The sequence below is a fragment of the Haliotis rubra genome, unplaced genomic scaffold (genome assembly GCF_003918875.1).
Source record: "Haliotis rubra isolate DU_JTF1 unplaced genomic scaffold, ASM391887v1 Scf992, whole genome shotgun sequence".
In the NCBI taxonomy this organism is placed as follows: domain Eukaryota; kingdom Metazoa; phylum Mollusca; class Gastropoda; order Lepetellida; family Haliotidae; genus Haliotis; species Haliotis rubra.
The window spans coordinates 48,742-67,570 of NW_025767737.1; the positions used below are offsets into that span (position 1 = coordinate 48,742).

Consider the following 18,829-nt stretch of genomic DNA (forward strand, 5'->3'; position numbering starts at 1 on the left):
TAAAACGAGTTTGTTTTCCCCGCCCAGGAAATGATATTCAACAATAGTTTCAACGCCGCACCACGTCTAACAACAGGATAATGCTCATATCGTGTCACGGTAACCCATCGCACCCGACTGTAAACTATGTATTGTTACAGGTGGCCAGACTAGACGGTGAAACAACTGTGGGTTATTTCACTGACATACAAGACATTCCTACACATGTCTGAATGTGGGGACATGAACATTTATAAGCTAAAAGCTGAAAGAAATGTTTCAGTTGAGCATAAGTGACAGGTATTGACTGTACAATAAGTGCTCTGCAAAAGTGGGACAAGTACACTTTCAGGCACGCCTGTCAACACGTTTATAAAGTTGGTTAGAATAGTTTTTCTTTCATACGAATTTCAGCATACACTTCACATAGGCTTGTTATTGTCATATAACCGACAGGTAGTTGATTCACATTGGCTTGTTATTGTCATATAAACACCAGGTAGTTGATTCACATTGGCTTGTTATTGTCATATAAACACCAGGTAGTTGATTCACATTGGCTTGTTATTGTCATATAAACACCAGGCAGTTGATTCACATTGGCTTGTTATTGTCATATAAACACCAGGCAGTTGATTCACATTGGCTTGTTGTTGTCATATATACACAAGGTAGTTGATTCACATTGGCTTGTTATTGTCATATAAACACCAGGCAGTTGATTCACACTGGCATGTTATTGTCATATATACGCCAAGTAGTTGATTCACATTGGCTTGTTATTGCCATATATACACCAGGTAGTTGATTCACATTGGCTTGTTATTGTCATATAAACACCAGGCAGTTGATTCACATTGGCTTGTTATTGTCATATAAACACCAGGCAGTTGATTCACATTGGCTTGTTGTTGTCATATATACACAAGGTAGTTGATTCACATTGGCTTGTTATTACCCTATATAAACACCAGGCAGTTGATTCACACTGGCATGTTATTGTCATATATACGCCAAGTAGTTGATTCACATTGGCTTGTTATTGCCATATATACACCAGGTAGTTGATGCACATTGGCATGTTATTGTCATATAAACACATTGGCTTGTTGTTGTCATATAAACACCAGGTAGTTGATTCACACTGGCTTGTTATTGTCATATAACCACCACGTAGTTGATTCACATTGGCTTGTTATTGTCATATAAACACCAGGTAGTTGATTCTCATTGGCTTGTTATTGTCATATATACACCAGGTAGTTGATTCACATTGGCTTGTTATTGTCATATGACCACCAGGTAGTTGATTCACATTGGCTTGTTATTGTCATATAACCACCAGGTAGTTGATTCACATTGGCTTGATGTTGTCATCTAAACACCAGGTAGTTGATTCACATTGGCTTGTTATTGTCATATATACACCAGGTAGTTGATTCACATTGGCTTGTTGTTGTCATATAACCACCAGGTAGTTGATTCACATTGGCTTGTTGTTGTCATATATACACCAGGCAGTTGATTCACATTGGCTTGTTATTGTCATATATACACCAGGTAGTTGATTCACATTGGCTTGTTATTGCCATATATACACCAGGTAGTTGATTCACATTGGCTTGTTATTGTCATATAAACACCAGGTAGTTGATTCACATTGGCTTGTTATTGTCATATAAACACCAGGTAGTTGATTCGAATTGGCTTGTTATTGTCATATAACCACCAGGTAGTTGATTCCCATTGGCTTGTTATTGTCATATAAACACCAGGTAGTTGATTCACATTGGCTTGTTATTGTCATTTAAACACCAGGTAGTTGATTCGAATTGGCTTGTTATTGTCATATAACCACCAGGTAGTTGATTCACATTGGCTTGTTATTGTCATATAACCACCAGGTAGTTGATTCACATTGGCTTGTTATTGTCATATGACCACCAGGTAGTTGATTCACACTGGCTTGTTATTGTCATATATACACCAGGTAGTTGATTCACATTGGCCTTTTATTGTCATATGACCACCGGGTAGTTGATTCACATTGGCTTGTAATTGTCATATAACCACCAGGTAGTTGATTCACATTGGCTTGTTATTGTCATATAAACACCAGGTAGTTGATTCACATTGGCTTGTTATTGTCATATAAACACCAGGTAGTTGATTCAAATTGGCTCGTTGTTGTCGAAATATTCTCAAGCACGACGTTAAACCTAATTTCACTTCACTTCACATATATTTGTAAGTCCACAACAAACCTTTACAATGAAGACATTACACCAGTCATACTCTGCTGCAGCTGAGGAATGTATTTACAGTATATTCCGTATTCTGAATTGTGGCATTTCACTTGACTGTCCATTTCGAGCACACTCATTCCAAACTCTGAAAGAACACAGAAATAGTCACTTGCCACATGCGTAATTATATTCATTTGGCTACAAAAACACATTGTCAAGTCAAATTCCACCCGTTCATGACCTATATTGGGGACACTATGACATTTACTTTCTGTGTATCTTCAACATTTCCTGATGATTCACAAATGTACTTCCATTAGTCTTTGCGTTTCTTTGTTTTGTCAGGCTTGGCGTACAGATCCTCCACACTGGTGTCGTTAGGTTTAACTGTAGGCCCTGGCTTACTTTTCTTGTGTTTCTGCACTTGTGCGTAAAGATCTGAAGGAAAATGATAGGTTTATACTTGAAATACAGAAGTAACAATTACATATTACAATGCTTGTTGACTATAATACTAAGTAACTGTTACTCTTCAGTTGAACACATTCACTGCCAACCAGGAACACATCAGTACAACAGTAACAAAGATGTTTCACATGTCTTCAGCACACTCTCAGTCGATCAAATTGATTGACATAAAGTTAAAGGTATCACATTATCTGGTATGGATACAATTTAAACAGCTGAATTAAAATCTACATAAGGTCACACACAATTTGAGAAAATATAATCTCTGCTATTTCTTTGTACATTTCAAGTTGGTGTGACAATTTGACAATACCCAGACTAAACAGCTAAACAATATGACAATACCCAGACTGAACAGCTAAAGAAGTTGACAATACCCAGACTAAACAGCTAAACAATATGACAATACCCAGACTAAACAGCTAAACAAGTTGACAATACTCAGACTAAACAGCTAAACAATATGGCAATACCCAGACTAAACAGCTAAACAATATGACAATACCCAGACTAAACAGCTAAACAATATGGCAATACCCAGACTAAACAGCTAAACAATATGGCAATACCCAGACTAAACAGCTAAACAATATGGCAATACCCAGACTAAACAGCTAAACAATATGACAATACCCAGACTAAACAGCTAAACAATATGGCAATACCCAGACTAAACAGCTACACAATATGGCAATACCCAGACTAAACAGCTAAACAATATGGCAATACCCAGACTAAACAGCTAAACAATATGACAATACTCAGACTAAACAGCTAAACAATATGGCAATACCCAGACTAAACAGCTAAACAAGTTGACAATACCCAGACTAAACAGCTAAACAATATGACAATACCCAGACTAAACAGCTAAACAATATTCAATACTCAGACTAAGCAGCTAAACAATATGCAATACTCAGACTAAACAGCTAAACAATATGCAATACTCGCTGTCTGGCGTGCACGCTACATCCTTCACAACACAGGGATGTAATAGCAAGGAAGTCGTAATTATCAGTATTTAAGGAAAATTGAGTTGAAAATGTTCAAAATGTGCTTTTATGTCAAATATTAGACTCTGATGCAATATGTTCTAACCAGATGGACGTTTCTCATAATATCCAGATAATCACGTAGTCACATGGTAGCATCAGTAGAATAAAGGGGACTGGTTTTTGAATTAGTATTCTGTTGTTGTTGCGTGTGTTTTGTTTTGTGTTAATTTGAGGTTGAATTCTTGGGTTGCAAACTAATTTTAAAATTGTTGCTGGTGATATTGTTTGTAGGGATCGTAAGATAATAAGCTGGTGTGTTAGTGATAGGTGAATTCCTTACCTGTGATCACATGGTCATTTGTTGAAGGCTGCTTGGGTGATGTGACGTCATTTGAAGTCTCATAAATATCATTTTCAACTGTAATACCCAAAAGAAAATATTGAACAGGGATATGCATTCACGCGTTTAATATATATGATAACAACAGCAATAAGCATATCTGTAGTTACATTTTACTATACATTGCAGGACCATATTACACCGATCAACGAACAGGTCAATATATCACCATTCCTGTACATCTCTGGTCCATATTATTCCGGTCAACGGACAGGTGAACATATATCACCATTCCTGTACATCTCTGGTCCATATTATACCGGTCAACGGACAGGTCAATATATCACCGTTCCTATACATCTCTGGTCCATATTATTCCGGTCAACGGACAGGTCAATATATCACCATTCCTATACATCTCTGGTCCATATTATACCGGTCAACGGACAGGTCAATATATCACCGTTCCTTTACATCTCTGGTCCATATTATTCCGGTCAACGGACAGGTCAATATATCACCATTCCTGTACATCTCTGGTCCATATTATTCCGGTCAACGGACAGGTCAATATATCACCATTCCTGTACATCTCTGGTCCATATTATTCCGGTCAACGGACAGGTCAATATATCACCATTCCTGTACATCTCTGGATCATATTATACCGGTCAACGGACAGGTTAGTATATCACAATTCCTGTACATCTCTGGATCATATTATACAGGTCAACGGACAGGTCAATATATCACCATTCCTGTACATCTCTGGATCATATTATACCGGTCAATAGATAGGTCAAGATATCACCATTCCTGTACATCTCTGGTCCATATTACTCCGGTCAATGGACAGGTCAATATATCACCATTGATATACACCGCTGGTCCATATTTCACCGGTCACTGCACAAATCAGCATGTTGCTATCATGCTATGCAGTATGAGACACTTACATAAAGATGATCTATTGTATATTCCAAATATAAACAGAACTATCGCCGCCTGAGCAAAAAAGACATAACATAATAGTATGATCTTACCGACAATTTTGTCGTCGATGTCTTGTCCTTGTAAGTCATGATCTCTGAAATACATTTTGTTATCATTTAAGAAAAACAACAGACAAATCATACAATATACTCTTATCTTTTAGACTATAACCTTGCTTCAAATATGTACATGTAATCTGATATGTTTCTATGTCGTGATGTTGCTTGAATGTTGCTGAAAGCGGCGTAACAGCCATCACACTGAATCCGATAGGTTTCTGTTCTGCAAATTATTAAATATCTCATGGAAGTAATTAACAAGCCACTTAAACATTTTTATACTCATAACAAATCTCCGCCCCAACCAGTCTATTGCACCATTCCGACTTTGTGTTAAACACGTATCCCTAAACACCATGAAGCATTTTATACTGGAGATTACTTACTCATTGTAGTAGGTATGTGATTGCCCGTTCTTGTGGTCACACGTCCTGGCTGTAACGAAATCAGTGTGCATAGGATATGATTTGTCTCCCACAAGACGATGTGAAGTAATCATTTCCCAGAACAATAAGGGTTTGCTCCTGTGACAGTAAGTCTGTTTCATTGCAAACCGATATATATTATCTTGAAGCAAACTACAGCTTGTATCAGAACATCGAGTATTGTTGCGTTGAAAAGGGTGGTGTGTTCCTTACTTTTACTGACAGAACGTCGTCTCTGTCTTCGTATACACAGAACAGTGACGACGACGACAATGGTGACTGCAACACCTCCCCCTACACCAGCAGCAATGTAGACAACTTCATTACCTGCACCTGTAAAGAAATGTAACTCAACGTACTCCCTGCAAAAAGGTATGTCCGATGATATATAAGGGTGAAAGTTATCTGATTGGAAAACATCCCCGGCCTCATATTCATGCATTTGGACCTGTGAAGATCCGGGTTAGAATTGGTCGGGTCGTCAGGCTCGCTGACACATGCTATAGTATCCATATTGCATAGATCGATACTCATGCTGGTGATCACAGGATTGTCTGTCCCATACCCGATTATTTACAGACCGCCGCCATATACTGATTGTGTGGTTAGACAACAAACCAACCCACCAACTAATCACGCAGGTGGTTCATATAGATGTATCAAACTCATCAGTATTATTGTCCGAGTGAGTGAGTCTTTGGTGTCACATCGGCAATAATTCTGACATATTGTGACTTGAACAATTCATTCATTAAAAGAAATCGAATTAGAACATAAACAACTAAAGTATCACAGAGTGTAACTTAAACCTTCTGGCATCTGACACATAGAAGGAATGTGAGTAGAAAGAAACTTTACCTGAAGTGACACGAGATATGTGAGTGTCACTATCATGAAATAGAACTGAAAACATTATTGAATCATTGATTACTTTATATCCATTAAAACAACGGCGTCAGAGTAATCGTGAAACTATTTGTTTGTGTTGTTTCATACATGTCGAACTTCAAACTGTATTGTCAGCAGATTACATTGTGAGTGAGTGAGTGAGTGAGTATGGTTTCACGCCGCGTTTAGCAATATTCCAGCAATATCACGGCGGGAGACTCCAGAAATGGGCTTCACACATTGTACCCATGTACGGGGGGAATCGAACCCGGGTCTTCGGCGTGACAGGCCAACGTTTAACCACTTGGCTACCCCATCGCCCCCAAATTACATTGGGAACATTACAATGGAGGAACCAAATCACATACTTTCTTAAATATGAGGGCCTTAAACGAGCAGTTTTATGTTATGCAAATTCCATAGGCATTAGTTTATCCGGAGGTAAATTATGTAATCCTGTGTATCCCTATATAATGAAATATACATACAGTCGCCTGTGACATCAGAAAGTATATGATATGCTAGCTGATTCACGGTTTGTTAAACTCCCCTGCTATGACAAGTGGGAACACGTCAGTGGTTTTCACTACTCGGACTTTGACTGGACATGCTTCAACTCGATCGCAAATATATGTACTCCAAGTACTGAGTTAGGATGGTTGCAGTACATAACCATTCACAGAATATTGCCAGTGAAACATTTCCTCTACAAAATCACCTATGTGGATAGCCCTAAATGTACCTTTGTAACGATCATGACGAAACAATTGATCATATCTTCTGGGAGTGTGACATGGTGGAAAGCATATGGCGTGAAATGAAAATATGGCTCAGAACTGTAGACGGAGAATTGAGTCTTACTGACTGCCAGGTAATGTTTGGGATTAAACGAGAGCATAACTATGCATTAAATCCGATAATTATTTTCGTCAAAAATATTATATACAATTGTAGTAAGAAAGGTATCATTCCAATTATGTCATACATCAAGAGACAAATTATACAATATTATAATGCCACAAAATATGTATACATTAATCTTGACCAGGGACCCTACTTCCTAAAACTACGGTCCAGTTTATACATGCTATTCAGAACCGTTGAGTAAGTCAATTATCTCAGTGTACATGTAACAATGTTATTGAAAATTATACTGAAGTATTATCAACCTTACACGTACATATTGAACTGTATACCTTCACACATGTCAACCTGTATGTATACCTGGGACAAAAAAGCACAAAAAAACCCATCAAGGTCACAGAAGAGAATTTATTACCGACTTCATCAGTAGTTGTTGTAAAGGTTGTTGTGGAGGTCATCGTTGATCCAATGCTACGTATGTTGAAATAAAAAGGAAGCTTGTTATCTACGTAAACCCACCTCACTGTTTATAGAAAAGCTAGAGAGAAACGAGCCATGCTCCTGACCTGGTAAAAAGGTTCCATCGGATGTAAAGACACGATTATAGCATCTCACCTCCTTCGTGGGGAGAACTGCTTCCCGTCATATCAGACGGGGATGTAATAGCTGTGGCCGAAATTGTTGTTGATGTAGCTGTACTAGCTGCAGCAGTTGTAGTTGATGTAGTAGTTGTTGATACGTCTGAAAGGTTGCGTCATAGTTATTACATTAACACCGGGATATTGACTAAGTGGTGGAAATGGTGGAAATGTCAGTTCGTGGATAACGTGTAGCGTCATTTGTAAACAGCCACTCAGAATCAACGTCACACATTAGTTAACATAGGGATTGTGCTTATTTTGCAATGAAATGGGCAATGATCTCACTACATAGTCGTTACCGTTCATGGAGAGACGTTGACCGTGTTTAAAACCGAGCGTGAAGTCAGAATAGAACCGTTGTGTGATTGTATTTGTACGCGTGAAGCTGAACTTGTTGTAGTTATCAAGTACTTTGTACATTTAGTATAACAGATTATGTGCTGCAAATTATTTGACCAATCTCATAATCATGCCTTGATAATAGTTTTGAATAAAGAAAATGCCCCATTAAAGTGCTAGATATTCTTCTATTGCTACATCTACATGCAAAGGCATTTGAAGTAATAGGTATTGGTGTTGATGCCATGATAATACTTCCAACTATTTTTGTCTTCTACCCTAGAGTGCGTGTGTATAGTACAATATAACTACTGGATAAGGAAGCAAATTATCTTAGCATGTCTAAACCCTTGTCTAAACATTTTCGGTTCCAGATACATTCAGAAAATGTTCATGCTGCGTTTTTGAGATTTTACATATATTCACAAACTAATTAGTTTACATTCTGTGACGTTTACAACAGTGTGAGGCCTTAACGACAGAAAAGTAGATTCATTCAATTATAAGTGCTCATCACATTTCAACACTTTTCACAGTTTAGTTGTGCAGTGATAATTTTCAACCAAATTATAACATCAGTCGTGTGTTATCCGTAAATGTAATGTAAAGAAAATTTGGAGGTTGTAGTTACATTGGTAGTGAATTGAATTATATATGTGAATCTCTCTCAAATTATGATGATGATGATGAGTGAGTGAGTGAGTTGAGGTTTACGCCGCACTCAGAACTATTCCAGCTATATGGCGGCGGTCTGTAAATAATCGAGTCTGGACCAGACAATCCAGTGATCAACAGCATGATCATCGATCTGCGCAATTGGGAACCAATGACATGTGTCAACCAAGTCAGCAAGCCTGACCATCCGATCCCGTTAGCCGCCGCTTACGACAAGCATAGTTGCCTTTTGTGGCAAGCATGCGTTGCTGAAGCCCTATTCTACCCCGGATCTTCACGGGTCTTATGAAGATGAGAAATATTCGGTCAGATGTGTTTCAAAACCCGGCCTTCGTCATTCAGGGACAGATCATCGATACCCAGCACTGTATAGGCCTACCCAGGAGTACTGACGAGGTTTCTAAATTGTTAAAGGTTCATATTGCTCAGAGTGGTATGGACATCAGGCTTTCGCGTATACATATAGTACTGTAGTCGTCTACTTTAAAACTGAAGTATATATTGTCAGTAATTCAGTATCATGTAAAATTAAGATCTAACATTAATCAAATGAAAGTAGTTTGTCTTACAGGTTACTTCCACTCGTGTTTGATTATACGATTACACAGGTGTCTCGTAAAGGTGTTTAGTCACTCAGACCAGTCATAACATACTCACGTATCGTCCATCTGTTGCTCTCCAGTCTACCTTGACCTTGATTGGTAGATTGTTTAGGCTTCTTCCACTTACAGTCGTGTTTAATAATATAATAAATTATAGTAATGGACATTTGTTATGTGCTATAATCCACACACTAGTACATGCTCAAAGCACGGGGGGGAAGAGGGAGAGAGTCAGTTATATACAGAGGAGAAAAGGTAAGTCTTAAGTCGTGATTTGAAAGCTGTCAGAGAATCAGAGTCCTTGATGTGGACTGGCAATGAATTCCATAGTCTTGGGGCTGCGGGAAAGGACGATCGTATACCAAATGAGGAAAGTCGGAAAGTTGGTACAGTAAGTAGGAGCTGGTTCTGAGATGGAAGAGTTCTGGCTGGTGTGTATACAGCGATCAAGTCAGTGAGGTAGGATGGGGCTTGGTTGTGGAGGCATTTGTAGACAGTACAGAGAACTTTAGAGTTGATACGTGATTCAATTGGGAGCCAATGAAGTGATTTGAGGACTGGAGTAATGCGACATGATTTTTACCGCATACATGATGCGGGCGGCCGTATTCTGTACAGTCAATACACGTTTCTCAATAGCGCATTAGTTTGCTTCAACACAACACGGATTATTTACATAAACAAAGCACAGCACACTCACGTATCGTCCAATTGTTGCTCTGCTGACTACCCTCACTATCCACGCACCACCAGACAGATCCATTATCTATGGAAGTGTTCACCCTGAGAGTCACATTGTACAGGTTGTTACTGCAGCTGACATTGACACGTCCTGACAGATACTCAGTATATTTGTCATTGTTAACTATATCTAGTGCACATTGTGTGTCTGACACATAACGTGTACGGAAGATTATATCATTCCTCCAGTACCACTCTCTACTCCTGCCACTGCTGCCACTACTGCTACACATCAAGGTGTACGGCTGGCCTGGTGATGCTGTTGATGGATAACTTGTCAGCTGCAGAGTGGAGGAACCTGTAGCAAATAACAAACGTCATTCCAGTAGGCTTGTATGTCTCACAACCGCTGGAGATCAGTAGACACAGTGCTTGAGAAATAGACTAATTCATTTGTATTTTACAATCTCGATAAACATTGTTGGTTTTCAGATTCACGTATTATTTTGAGTCATTGGATGCACGGAAATGCTGACATTTGTTTCCTAATTTGAATAGGAATTGTCTTAACAACCTTGATTTGTGGTAAATAAACCCATTTACACTGATGTCAGCTGCCTGGTTACTCGTTTTCCGAGAAGATTGGTGATGAAACACATTGCGAGCACATTCAAGACTAAACTGTGACAGTATGGCGATTGTTTTACCATCAAAGTCTCCGTGACCGCAGCCAAAATTTGTGTTTTTCCAAGTAATGATAACTTGCACTGAACAGGGGAAGATTTATTACAGACTACACAATCTCTATCATATGGGGAAGCAGACCTGGATGTTCTTTGTGACGGTAAATAGCTGCCAAACACCAGATCGACACGACATATATGGAGTGAGTGAGTGAGTGATGTTCTTTGTGACGGTAAATAGCTGCCAAACACCAGATCGACACAACATATATGGAGTGAGTGAGTGAGTGAGTGATCTAAGTGAGTAAGTGAGTGATCTAAGTGAGTGAGTGAGTGAGTGAGTGAGTGAGTGCACAACGTGTGGATGCTACTAGGATTTTCAATCTTGTATAAATGTTTTTATAAACATACAGGAAGTTTTGTTATTGGGCGTGTGGCCTTGGGAGTTTCACGGCAATATTTAGTCAATGAGAATATTGCTTAAATTTCACATTTTCTTCGGATGACAGTTGATGATAGCGGCATTACTAGCTCGGTGTGTATACCTGTAACTATAATACATTAATAAAGCACAAACTGCATTGTGCTCGCCAAAGGCTTGCTACTTTACACTATATTATTAATGTGTTGTGTGTCAGTAAGTATTGATGAGTGGCCACTTCCGCTGTTTCGATGTCTTGTTTATTCATAGTATGCGACAACCAGACTGCATGTACTTGCGAGTTATTCGTCATTGTGTTTGTGATACAAGAAAAATGCAAACAAAACCCGAAATAAGGAAGTTTTACTCAACTTACTCTTACATGTAATTAAACATATTCGAACACTCCTCATGATCAAAGCCATGACATGGTAGCTGAAATTGTACCTGAAAGAAATCAATATCTAACCAGGATAAGCTTCAACTCACCCACTGTATATGTAATACATCCGCAGGCGAACAACACGACTGTAAGTGGAACATCCATGTCAACACAGTGAGGATATATACCAGTTGTAACTGTGGATTTCAGCTTGCGTATTGCCCAAATGGCCTTTTCATCTCCAGTGACAAGATTACTGATCCACCCCTCACGACTAAAACTGTCACTTCTGTAGGACCCGATCTACGTTTACACGTCCATATAATACGTCGTTGTCCCAGCCATTGGCAGCCCTCGTGTGGGCTGTATTCACCGCTGACTTAAGCTTGTGTCGTTATTATGCTGTAACACTGGGTACGACACGGACCAATAGCCACATTTCAATATAAGGCACCCTGTCGACCATGCAGAGAACCTGATTCGGAATGAGATACCAGTTTATGTCAGACCAGGATGTTTTATTGTCGATAAACAACCCGGCTCAAATACCCTAGTTACCTTGACATTGCAAACACTGTTAAACACGCGAATGAAAGTATGTGGTTAGTGAACATTGTTGTAACAACATAACTCTGTTGATACTCAGTATACCGGGTGCTGTACGTAGACTGCAGCCTATGTTGGAATGCGCCACAGAACGTATATTTACAGATTTAATATGTATTTTAATTAAAATGCAGTTTTGAGACTTATCTATGGATAAAAAAAAACATCAACTGTAGAATACACACAGTTAACAATATGAGTCATGGGCTTGGCATTATTTGCCTGTACATCCAAGTCTTCTGTATGAAATGTCAACACCAATCGACTTTTATGTTGATGTCTCGATGAATCGGAAACTATGGAATTGTTTCCTTTTCAATCCAGATTTGTTCGAAGAATTAACCGTTTATCCCGTTCATGTGTGATATGTAATGCATAAAATTATTATTTCAGAAAATATAGTGGGTTGCTCACATATAGGTAGACATATAGGTCACAAGCGGACACTGTTTACTTTGCACTATGACAGAGACACTTTTCACTTTGCGCTCTGACAGACACAGACACTGTTCACTTTACGCTCTGACATACGCAGACATTGTTCACTGTGCACTCTCACAGACACAGACACTGTTCACTTTCCACTATGACAGACACAGACACTGTTCTTTTTTAACTCTGACAGACACAGACACTGTTCACTTTGCATCATGACAGACACAGACACTGTTCACTGTGCACTCTCACAGACATTGTTCTTTTTGAACTCTGACAGACACAGACACTGTTCACTTTTCGTTCTGACGGACACAGACATTGTTCACGTTGCACTGTCAGACACAGACACTGTTCACTTTGTGCTATGACAGACCAGACCCTGTTCCCTTTTCGTTCTGACGGACACGGACACTGTTCACTTTGCACTATGTCCGACACGGACACTGTTCACTTTGCACTATGTCCGACACAGACACTGTTCACTGCGCACTCTCACAGACATTGTTCTTTTTTAACTCTGACAGACACAGACACTGCTCTTATTGCAGTCCGACAGACACAGGCACTGTTCACTTTGCGATCTGACAGACGGGAATGACGGATTGTATGGCAGCATTATCTCACAGACATTGTTCTTTTCGAACTCTGACAGACACAGACACTGTTCACTTTTCGTTCTGACATACGCAGACACTGGTCACTTTGCACTCTGACAGATAGATATCATTCATTTTCGACTCTGACAGACACAGACACTGTTCTTATTGCAGTCTGACAGACACAGGCACTGTTCACGTTCCACTCTGAGAAACACAGACACTGTTCACTTTGCGCTCTGACAGACAGGAATGACGGATTGTATGGCAGCATTATCTATGAAACATGACACGGCCGCATGTCATGTTGTTTGCTTAATGCACCCAGTATATATCAATACACTGTATCTGGAATCATACAGATTATGCAGCGTGGACTGTAAATGGCATACAGGAGGTTACGGATCTCGAGAAAGAAATATACTCAGCAGCAAGAAAAACGCCAGTACGAATTCAAAATTAGATAGATACTGTAATCAAATCATTACAGAAATGGACATAATAAGCGGATCAAAAACATTTTTCTGTACAATATTTTGACACATCAATGAATAACTTAGCATAATTTCAAGACATTACGTACGTGAACGCTTGCAGTCCATTCAGACTCTTGACTTCAGTATTTTGTATGAACACAACGACCGACAATAACTGCAGCATAGCGTCTGTGCATGGAGTGCACCATTCAATTGATGGAGGCCATTGGCACCTTGAACCACGCTCTGAGAAAGGTCTGTGTTCGGCCTTGGTATGACATCATTCAGTCTCCTCTGAATCATCCCTAAGATGTTCAGTTGAGTTTAAATCAGGACTAACGGCTGGCCACTGCATAATGTGGAAACCGTTCTGCTGTAGGAATTCCCCTGTAGCTCTGGCAGTATGGGCCCAGGCGTTATCATGCTGGAAAATGTTGTTCCGGTGACGTGTGAAATGTGGTATGACGTGGGATCAGAGAGGTTGGCCGATGTAGCAACGCTGTGACGCACCGCTGTGATGCCGCCTTCTCTTCCTGGACCAAGGTTCTGAAACACCACAGGACCCACTCTCTGGTTCAGGCCTATCCCACTCTTTACCATGATGCCTGCACCTCCCCATGAGTCCCTTTCCATGACACATTGGTCTGAGTAACGCTGGCCACGTCGTCGCCATATTCTTGTTCTGCCATCTGCAGTTGATACACAGTACCGACTCTCATCTGGAAACAGAACATTTCTCCATTGCCTGTATCGACAGTTTTGGTGTTGTAGGGCAAACTGTAGACGTTCACGCCGATGACGAGGTGTGAGGATAGGTCCACGGTAAGGTCTACGGCAATGGAGGTTCCCCGCTGTTAAGACGTCGGCGTACTGTATCAGTACTGATTGGTCTTCCGTGTGTTCCCACTGTCTGGCGTGCTGTTTCGCATGCCTGCATGAAGGGATTTTGTACATGCTGTCGCACAACATGGCGGTCTTGTCGTCTTGTGGTCACCCTTGGTTTGCCAGTACGGGGGCGATCATTTGTGGTGTTGGTGGCACGGAAACGTTGCTGCAGCCTGTAGATGGTTCGAACGTTGACCTGGAAGTGATTGGCAACGGCTTGTGCAGTGTGGCCAGCTTCAAGTCTTCCTAGCGCCTGGTCCTTCTGAGCTGTCGTGAGTCGCGGCATCCTGCTGACGTTGTAATGAGAATGTTTCAACCAGGTTTCGGTGTGCATTTTATAGGGCTGGTCCTTGTGAACAGCACGTGCAGCATGAGTGCAGCATGAGTTGCATGAAGAACATGGGGAACACCGTACCATCTCCGAGGTCAGGTTGCGTTTTTGAGACCATTTCCTGGGTTCAAGTCGGAGTTTGGGAAGGTATGTCTTTGCTCAGGTAAAATTGTTGAGATGCTGTCAAACATATACAATCAAGACATTAAATGAGTTTACAGTTATCCGTTTCTGCGAAGGAAAATTCCAAACTGACGTTACTTTTGCTGCTCAGTCTACATATCGCCCAACATTACTACTAGTTTTATGCATGTTCAGTTCCCGGGGATTAAGCAATGTCTTGCTATTTTGACTTTGTTACAATGCTGCAATGACAATGGGCATCGACCAAAGCATGTTAGACTATGCATTTCAGTCAGACAGTAAGCGTCTTCTGTTGTTTCTGTCTAAGCAATGACGCACAAAGTTTGTTATGAAAACGGGTTTGTGTGTTTGTTGATTAACGTGGCACACTTCAAGCTCTATGGCGGCGGTCTGAAAATAATCAAATCAATCCAGTGATCAACATCATGAGCATCGGCCTACGTAATTGAGATACGATGACACGTGTCAACCAAGTCAGCGGGCCCGATCATCCGATCCCGTTAGTCGCCTCTTACAACAACCATGGGTTGCTGAAGATCAATTGTAATTCGGATCTTCATGGGTGTGGCAGATAGTATTCATGATGTATAGACACATGTATATTCCCAAATAACGTACGGGATCGGGATGTGATGGAACGTCTGTGAATCGTGTCCTCTCTCGTGGCATCTAAACTTGCAACTGCAGGAGAATATTTCAACTCGCCACTTACAATGTAGCTGCACCAGAGCATGTCACCTGTTTTCAATGTTATGTTAACTTGAGAATAGACCGATCCAGCCTGTCAATCAAAGCTGGCGCATGAGTCAGTTTTGGCCAATCAGCAGGCCGGGCGCGTATTGTTGATTTGTCAGACTTATTTCCGGGGTCAAGCGATGACTACGAAGCGATGTGCTTCGAATTATGTCCTACACACTCGCTAGATCTATTACATATTGCTGCGATTTCATATGAACCTTTATCAAAACCATTACGGTCAAGACAAAAGATTTGAGGTGGATCAAGGAATGCGATAAGCCTGGCGATCAGTTAAATGTCGGCACTACCGTTCACGAAACCTACGTCTGCTCGAAGGTGAGAAATTGCACGAATTTCCACACTTTCGCACATGTGCAAAATCATTACCAATAGATGACAACAAATAGCAGTTTATGAATTTGCAAGTGTTACAAACACGGACAATTCTTGAAGCTACAAAACTGTTTTTTGCTTAACGTTTTTAGTCACTACTTGGCATTGAGTTGGTATACCATAAAGCACCACAAAACAAATCTGTCAGCGATCTGATTTCGCTTAAGGTCGACCGAAATAGCAAACCTTGTTGTTGATATTGTTGCCTTCGCTCTTAGAAATTCCTAAATTTGTCACACGTTTTAGGATACTTTAAAGTTTCAAAACACAATCTGAAGGCCTTCAGTGTCTGTTAATAGTGCAAAAATAGTCAAGGAGTAATATTTTTTTTATTCAAACGGAAATATGGTCAGTGTCAGCAATTGCCTATCATGCAATATCCAAATATCAAAATAAATTCACATGAATGCCTATAAAACCATGCCTTAAATATTTCAGCATTTCTATAAAGCGATATGGGACCTTGAATTGAATTACCTTATTCCATGTGGATCGAATACGAAAACTATGTGAGAAGAATAGTGGCTTTCTGGAATATTGGACGGAGTGCAATAAAGTGTATTGCTTAATTATGAGAACAATATTTATATTTTTGTTACAACATAAATTATTTACATGTGGGGGAGGTATATTGGTACATTTTAGGAGTAATAACACAACTGTCATTTTAAATAATTCACAGGAAATGATAGCGAGGTATGTTTTAAGAATCTTGCGTCATTTAGTAAATGTGGAAAGGTAATAAAATAAATAATAATCTAATTAATTATGAATAATTATTTAATGGATTGACACATCAGATTCACATGATTTTAAGCCAGAACTAGACAAACAAACATTATATACCATCACAGAACAATCGCTTGGTACTTAGTTTGTTGGCTCCTGCTTTAAGATATCTTTGGTTTTTTAAATAATATATTTACTAATAAGATAATTCGTAAAGTGATTGCTAGTATCATAACTCATTAAATTTATTGAAAAAGCAACAACAAAGGCTACGTTTTGGTCTCATCCTGGTCAGGCAGTATTCAGTCCTGGAACAGAATAACTTAAACAATTCTCAGTTGACTTCTCATGTAGCTGGATTGAATATTAAAACATATATTTAAACCAAATCCGATGTAATTATTCCTATAAATCATCAGCTTTTGAGGAGATTACCAATATTTGAAGTCTGAGTCAAACCTAATGTTTATTAAAATGTTGGTTTTGGACAAATTGTTCAAGGTTTGTTGATGGATATTTGGAAAATGAGTTTCATAACAAAATGTACGCTGGTTTGCAGCTAGGAGGGGAAAGCTTCAGGACATTGCCATGTGTGTTTTCCTAAACTTTTGTTATGACTTTTACCAAATTATGAATCAACTTTACTATATTTTTTATGACACTAGTAAGTATCTCAGAAATGGAAATAGATCAAAATAGATCAATATCTAGGGATATGGTCTCAGATCTAATAAAACAAAGATTACCATTGTTTAAGTAGCAATAATGTCAATATCCAATTTTATTGACATAAAGCTTTGAACTTGGGATATATTCTTGGCACCTAACTTACATTAGTAGTTAGCAGTTGAATATATCTGAAGAAAAAGCAATATATTTGTATTTTCAGTAACATTCTATTTCAATGCTAGTTAATTGTTTGGATAACTGTGGATCCACTGTTCAAAGATTTTGCATCACAGGTTTCCTATTTCTGGAAGATGGGTCAGCTAATGTACAGGTGCAGACTGTATCTTGGATCTTCTTTGTGTTCTGGTGCTGTGACATACCTGTAGATAAATGCTGGCAGTTCATGAAGTCCAGTATAGTGGAGGTTTGTAACTTAGGAGTCCACAACAAAGTACACAGAAAAATAAATTGGAAAAGATGAATAAAAATGGATTTCCTTATATTCAGTGTCATTTTAGGATGATGTACAGATTTTGAAGAGTGAAACGTTACTGAGAATTTGCTGCAGATCAGCTGCTGAATATTTGCTTCTGGGTATGTCCAGATACATCCATGGAAACATACTGTTTACAAGCCCAATCACCTTTTCTAGATTCCCAAATAAGATCAAATATGTGCTGTGATCGATTTGTTTACATTAATATATACAGTCAAATTAGGTGCACGAAGTAGTAGACGGGAAATATTTCTGCTTTGTTTTTATTTACCATTCTTTTAATTCATTAAAAGATAGAAACTCATGTTTTCAGATTATTGATTTAACTAACTTTGACCAACGGATAAATATATAAAGACGCCACGCGCAGTGTTGACAATCTATATATAGATACCGAAACGATCTGCAACTTGAACATGTGGTTGTGTTCACAGTTTTTATAAAATTACAATGGGACTTTTTGAAAAAATAAGAAACAACAAAATTCAGTTCCCCTTTCCCTGCTAATATCTTTGACGGAGGTGAATTGCCAGATAGATTAACTGGTTCGAAAGAAAATACGCTTCCTATTCTCAGCAGCTGTCCGAGACGATTTTTCATCGGGCATGTATAACTGATTTTCACTCGCCAGTTACAATCTGTAA

At 39.3% G+C, this 18,829-nt stretch overlaps 1 protein-coding gene and 1 long non-coding RNA gene across 6 annotated transcripts; one reads left to right on the forward strand and one right to left on the reverse strand.

The window, feature by feature from the left end:
- The first annotated feature begins 1,046 nt into the window (after positions 1-1,046).
- LOC124265764 lies at positions 1,047-1,318 on the forward strand. The gene is made up of 2 exons (XR_006895535.1): positions 1,047-1,195; positions 1,239-1,318. It is a non-coding gene; the product is annotated as an uncharacterized LOC124265764 (long non-coding RNA).
- Positions 1,319-2,271: 953 nt separating this feature from the next.
- On the reverse strand, positions 2,272-12,202 carry LOC124265762. Of its 5 annotated transcripts, none has more exons than XM_046700581.1 (9): positions 11,792-12,202; positions 10,245-10,556; positions 9,573-9,608; positions 7,876-8,001; positions 5,722-5,835; positions 5,470-5,518; positions 5,075-5,118; positions 4,032-4,109; positions 2,272-2,663 (listed from the first exon to the last, which is right to left on the reverse strand). In XM_046700581.1, the coding sequence occupies exons 1-9, from the start codon at positions 11,847-11,849 to the stop codon at positions 2,542-2,544; spliced, it is 939 nt and encodes a 312-aa protein (XP_046556537.1). In that variant the 5' UTR covers positions 11,850-12,202; the 3' UTR covers positions 2,272-2,541. The 5 variants fall into 5 exon arrangements, with proteins under 5 accessions (XP_046556537.1, XP_046556536.1, XP_046556538.1 ...); XM_046700580.1 differs by having other exon boundaries at positions 5,722-5,841; positions 11,792-12,200; XM_046700582.1 differs by lacking the exon at positions 9,573-9,608 and having other exon boundaries at positions 5,722-5,841; positions 10,218-10,556; positions 11,792-12,197.
- Positions 12,203-18,829: the final 6,627 nt, after the last annotated feature.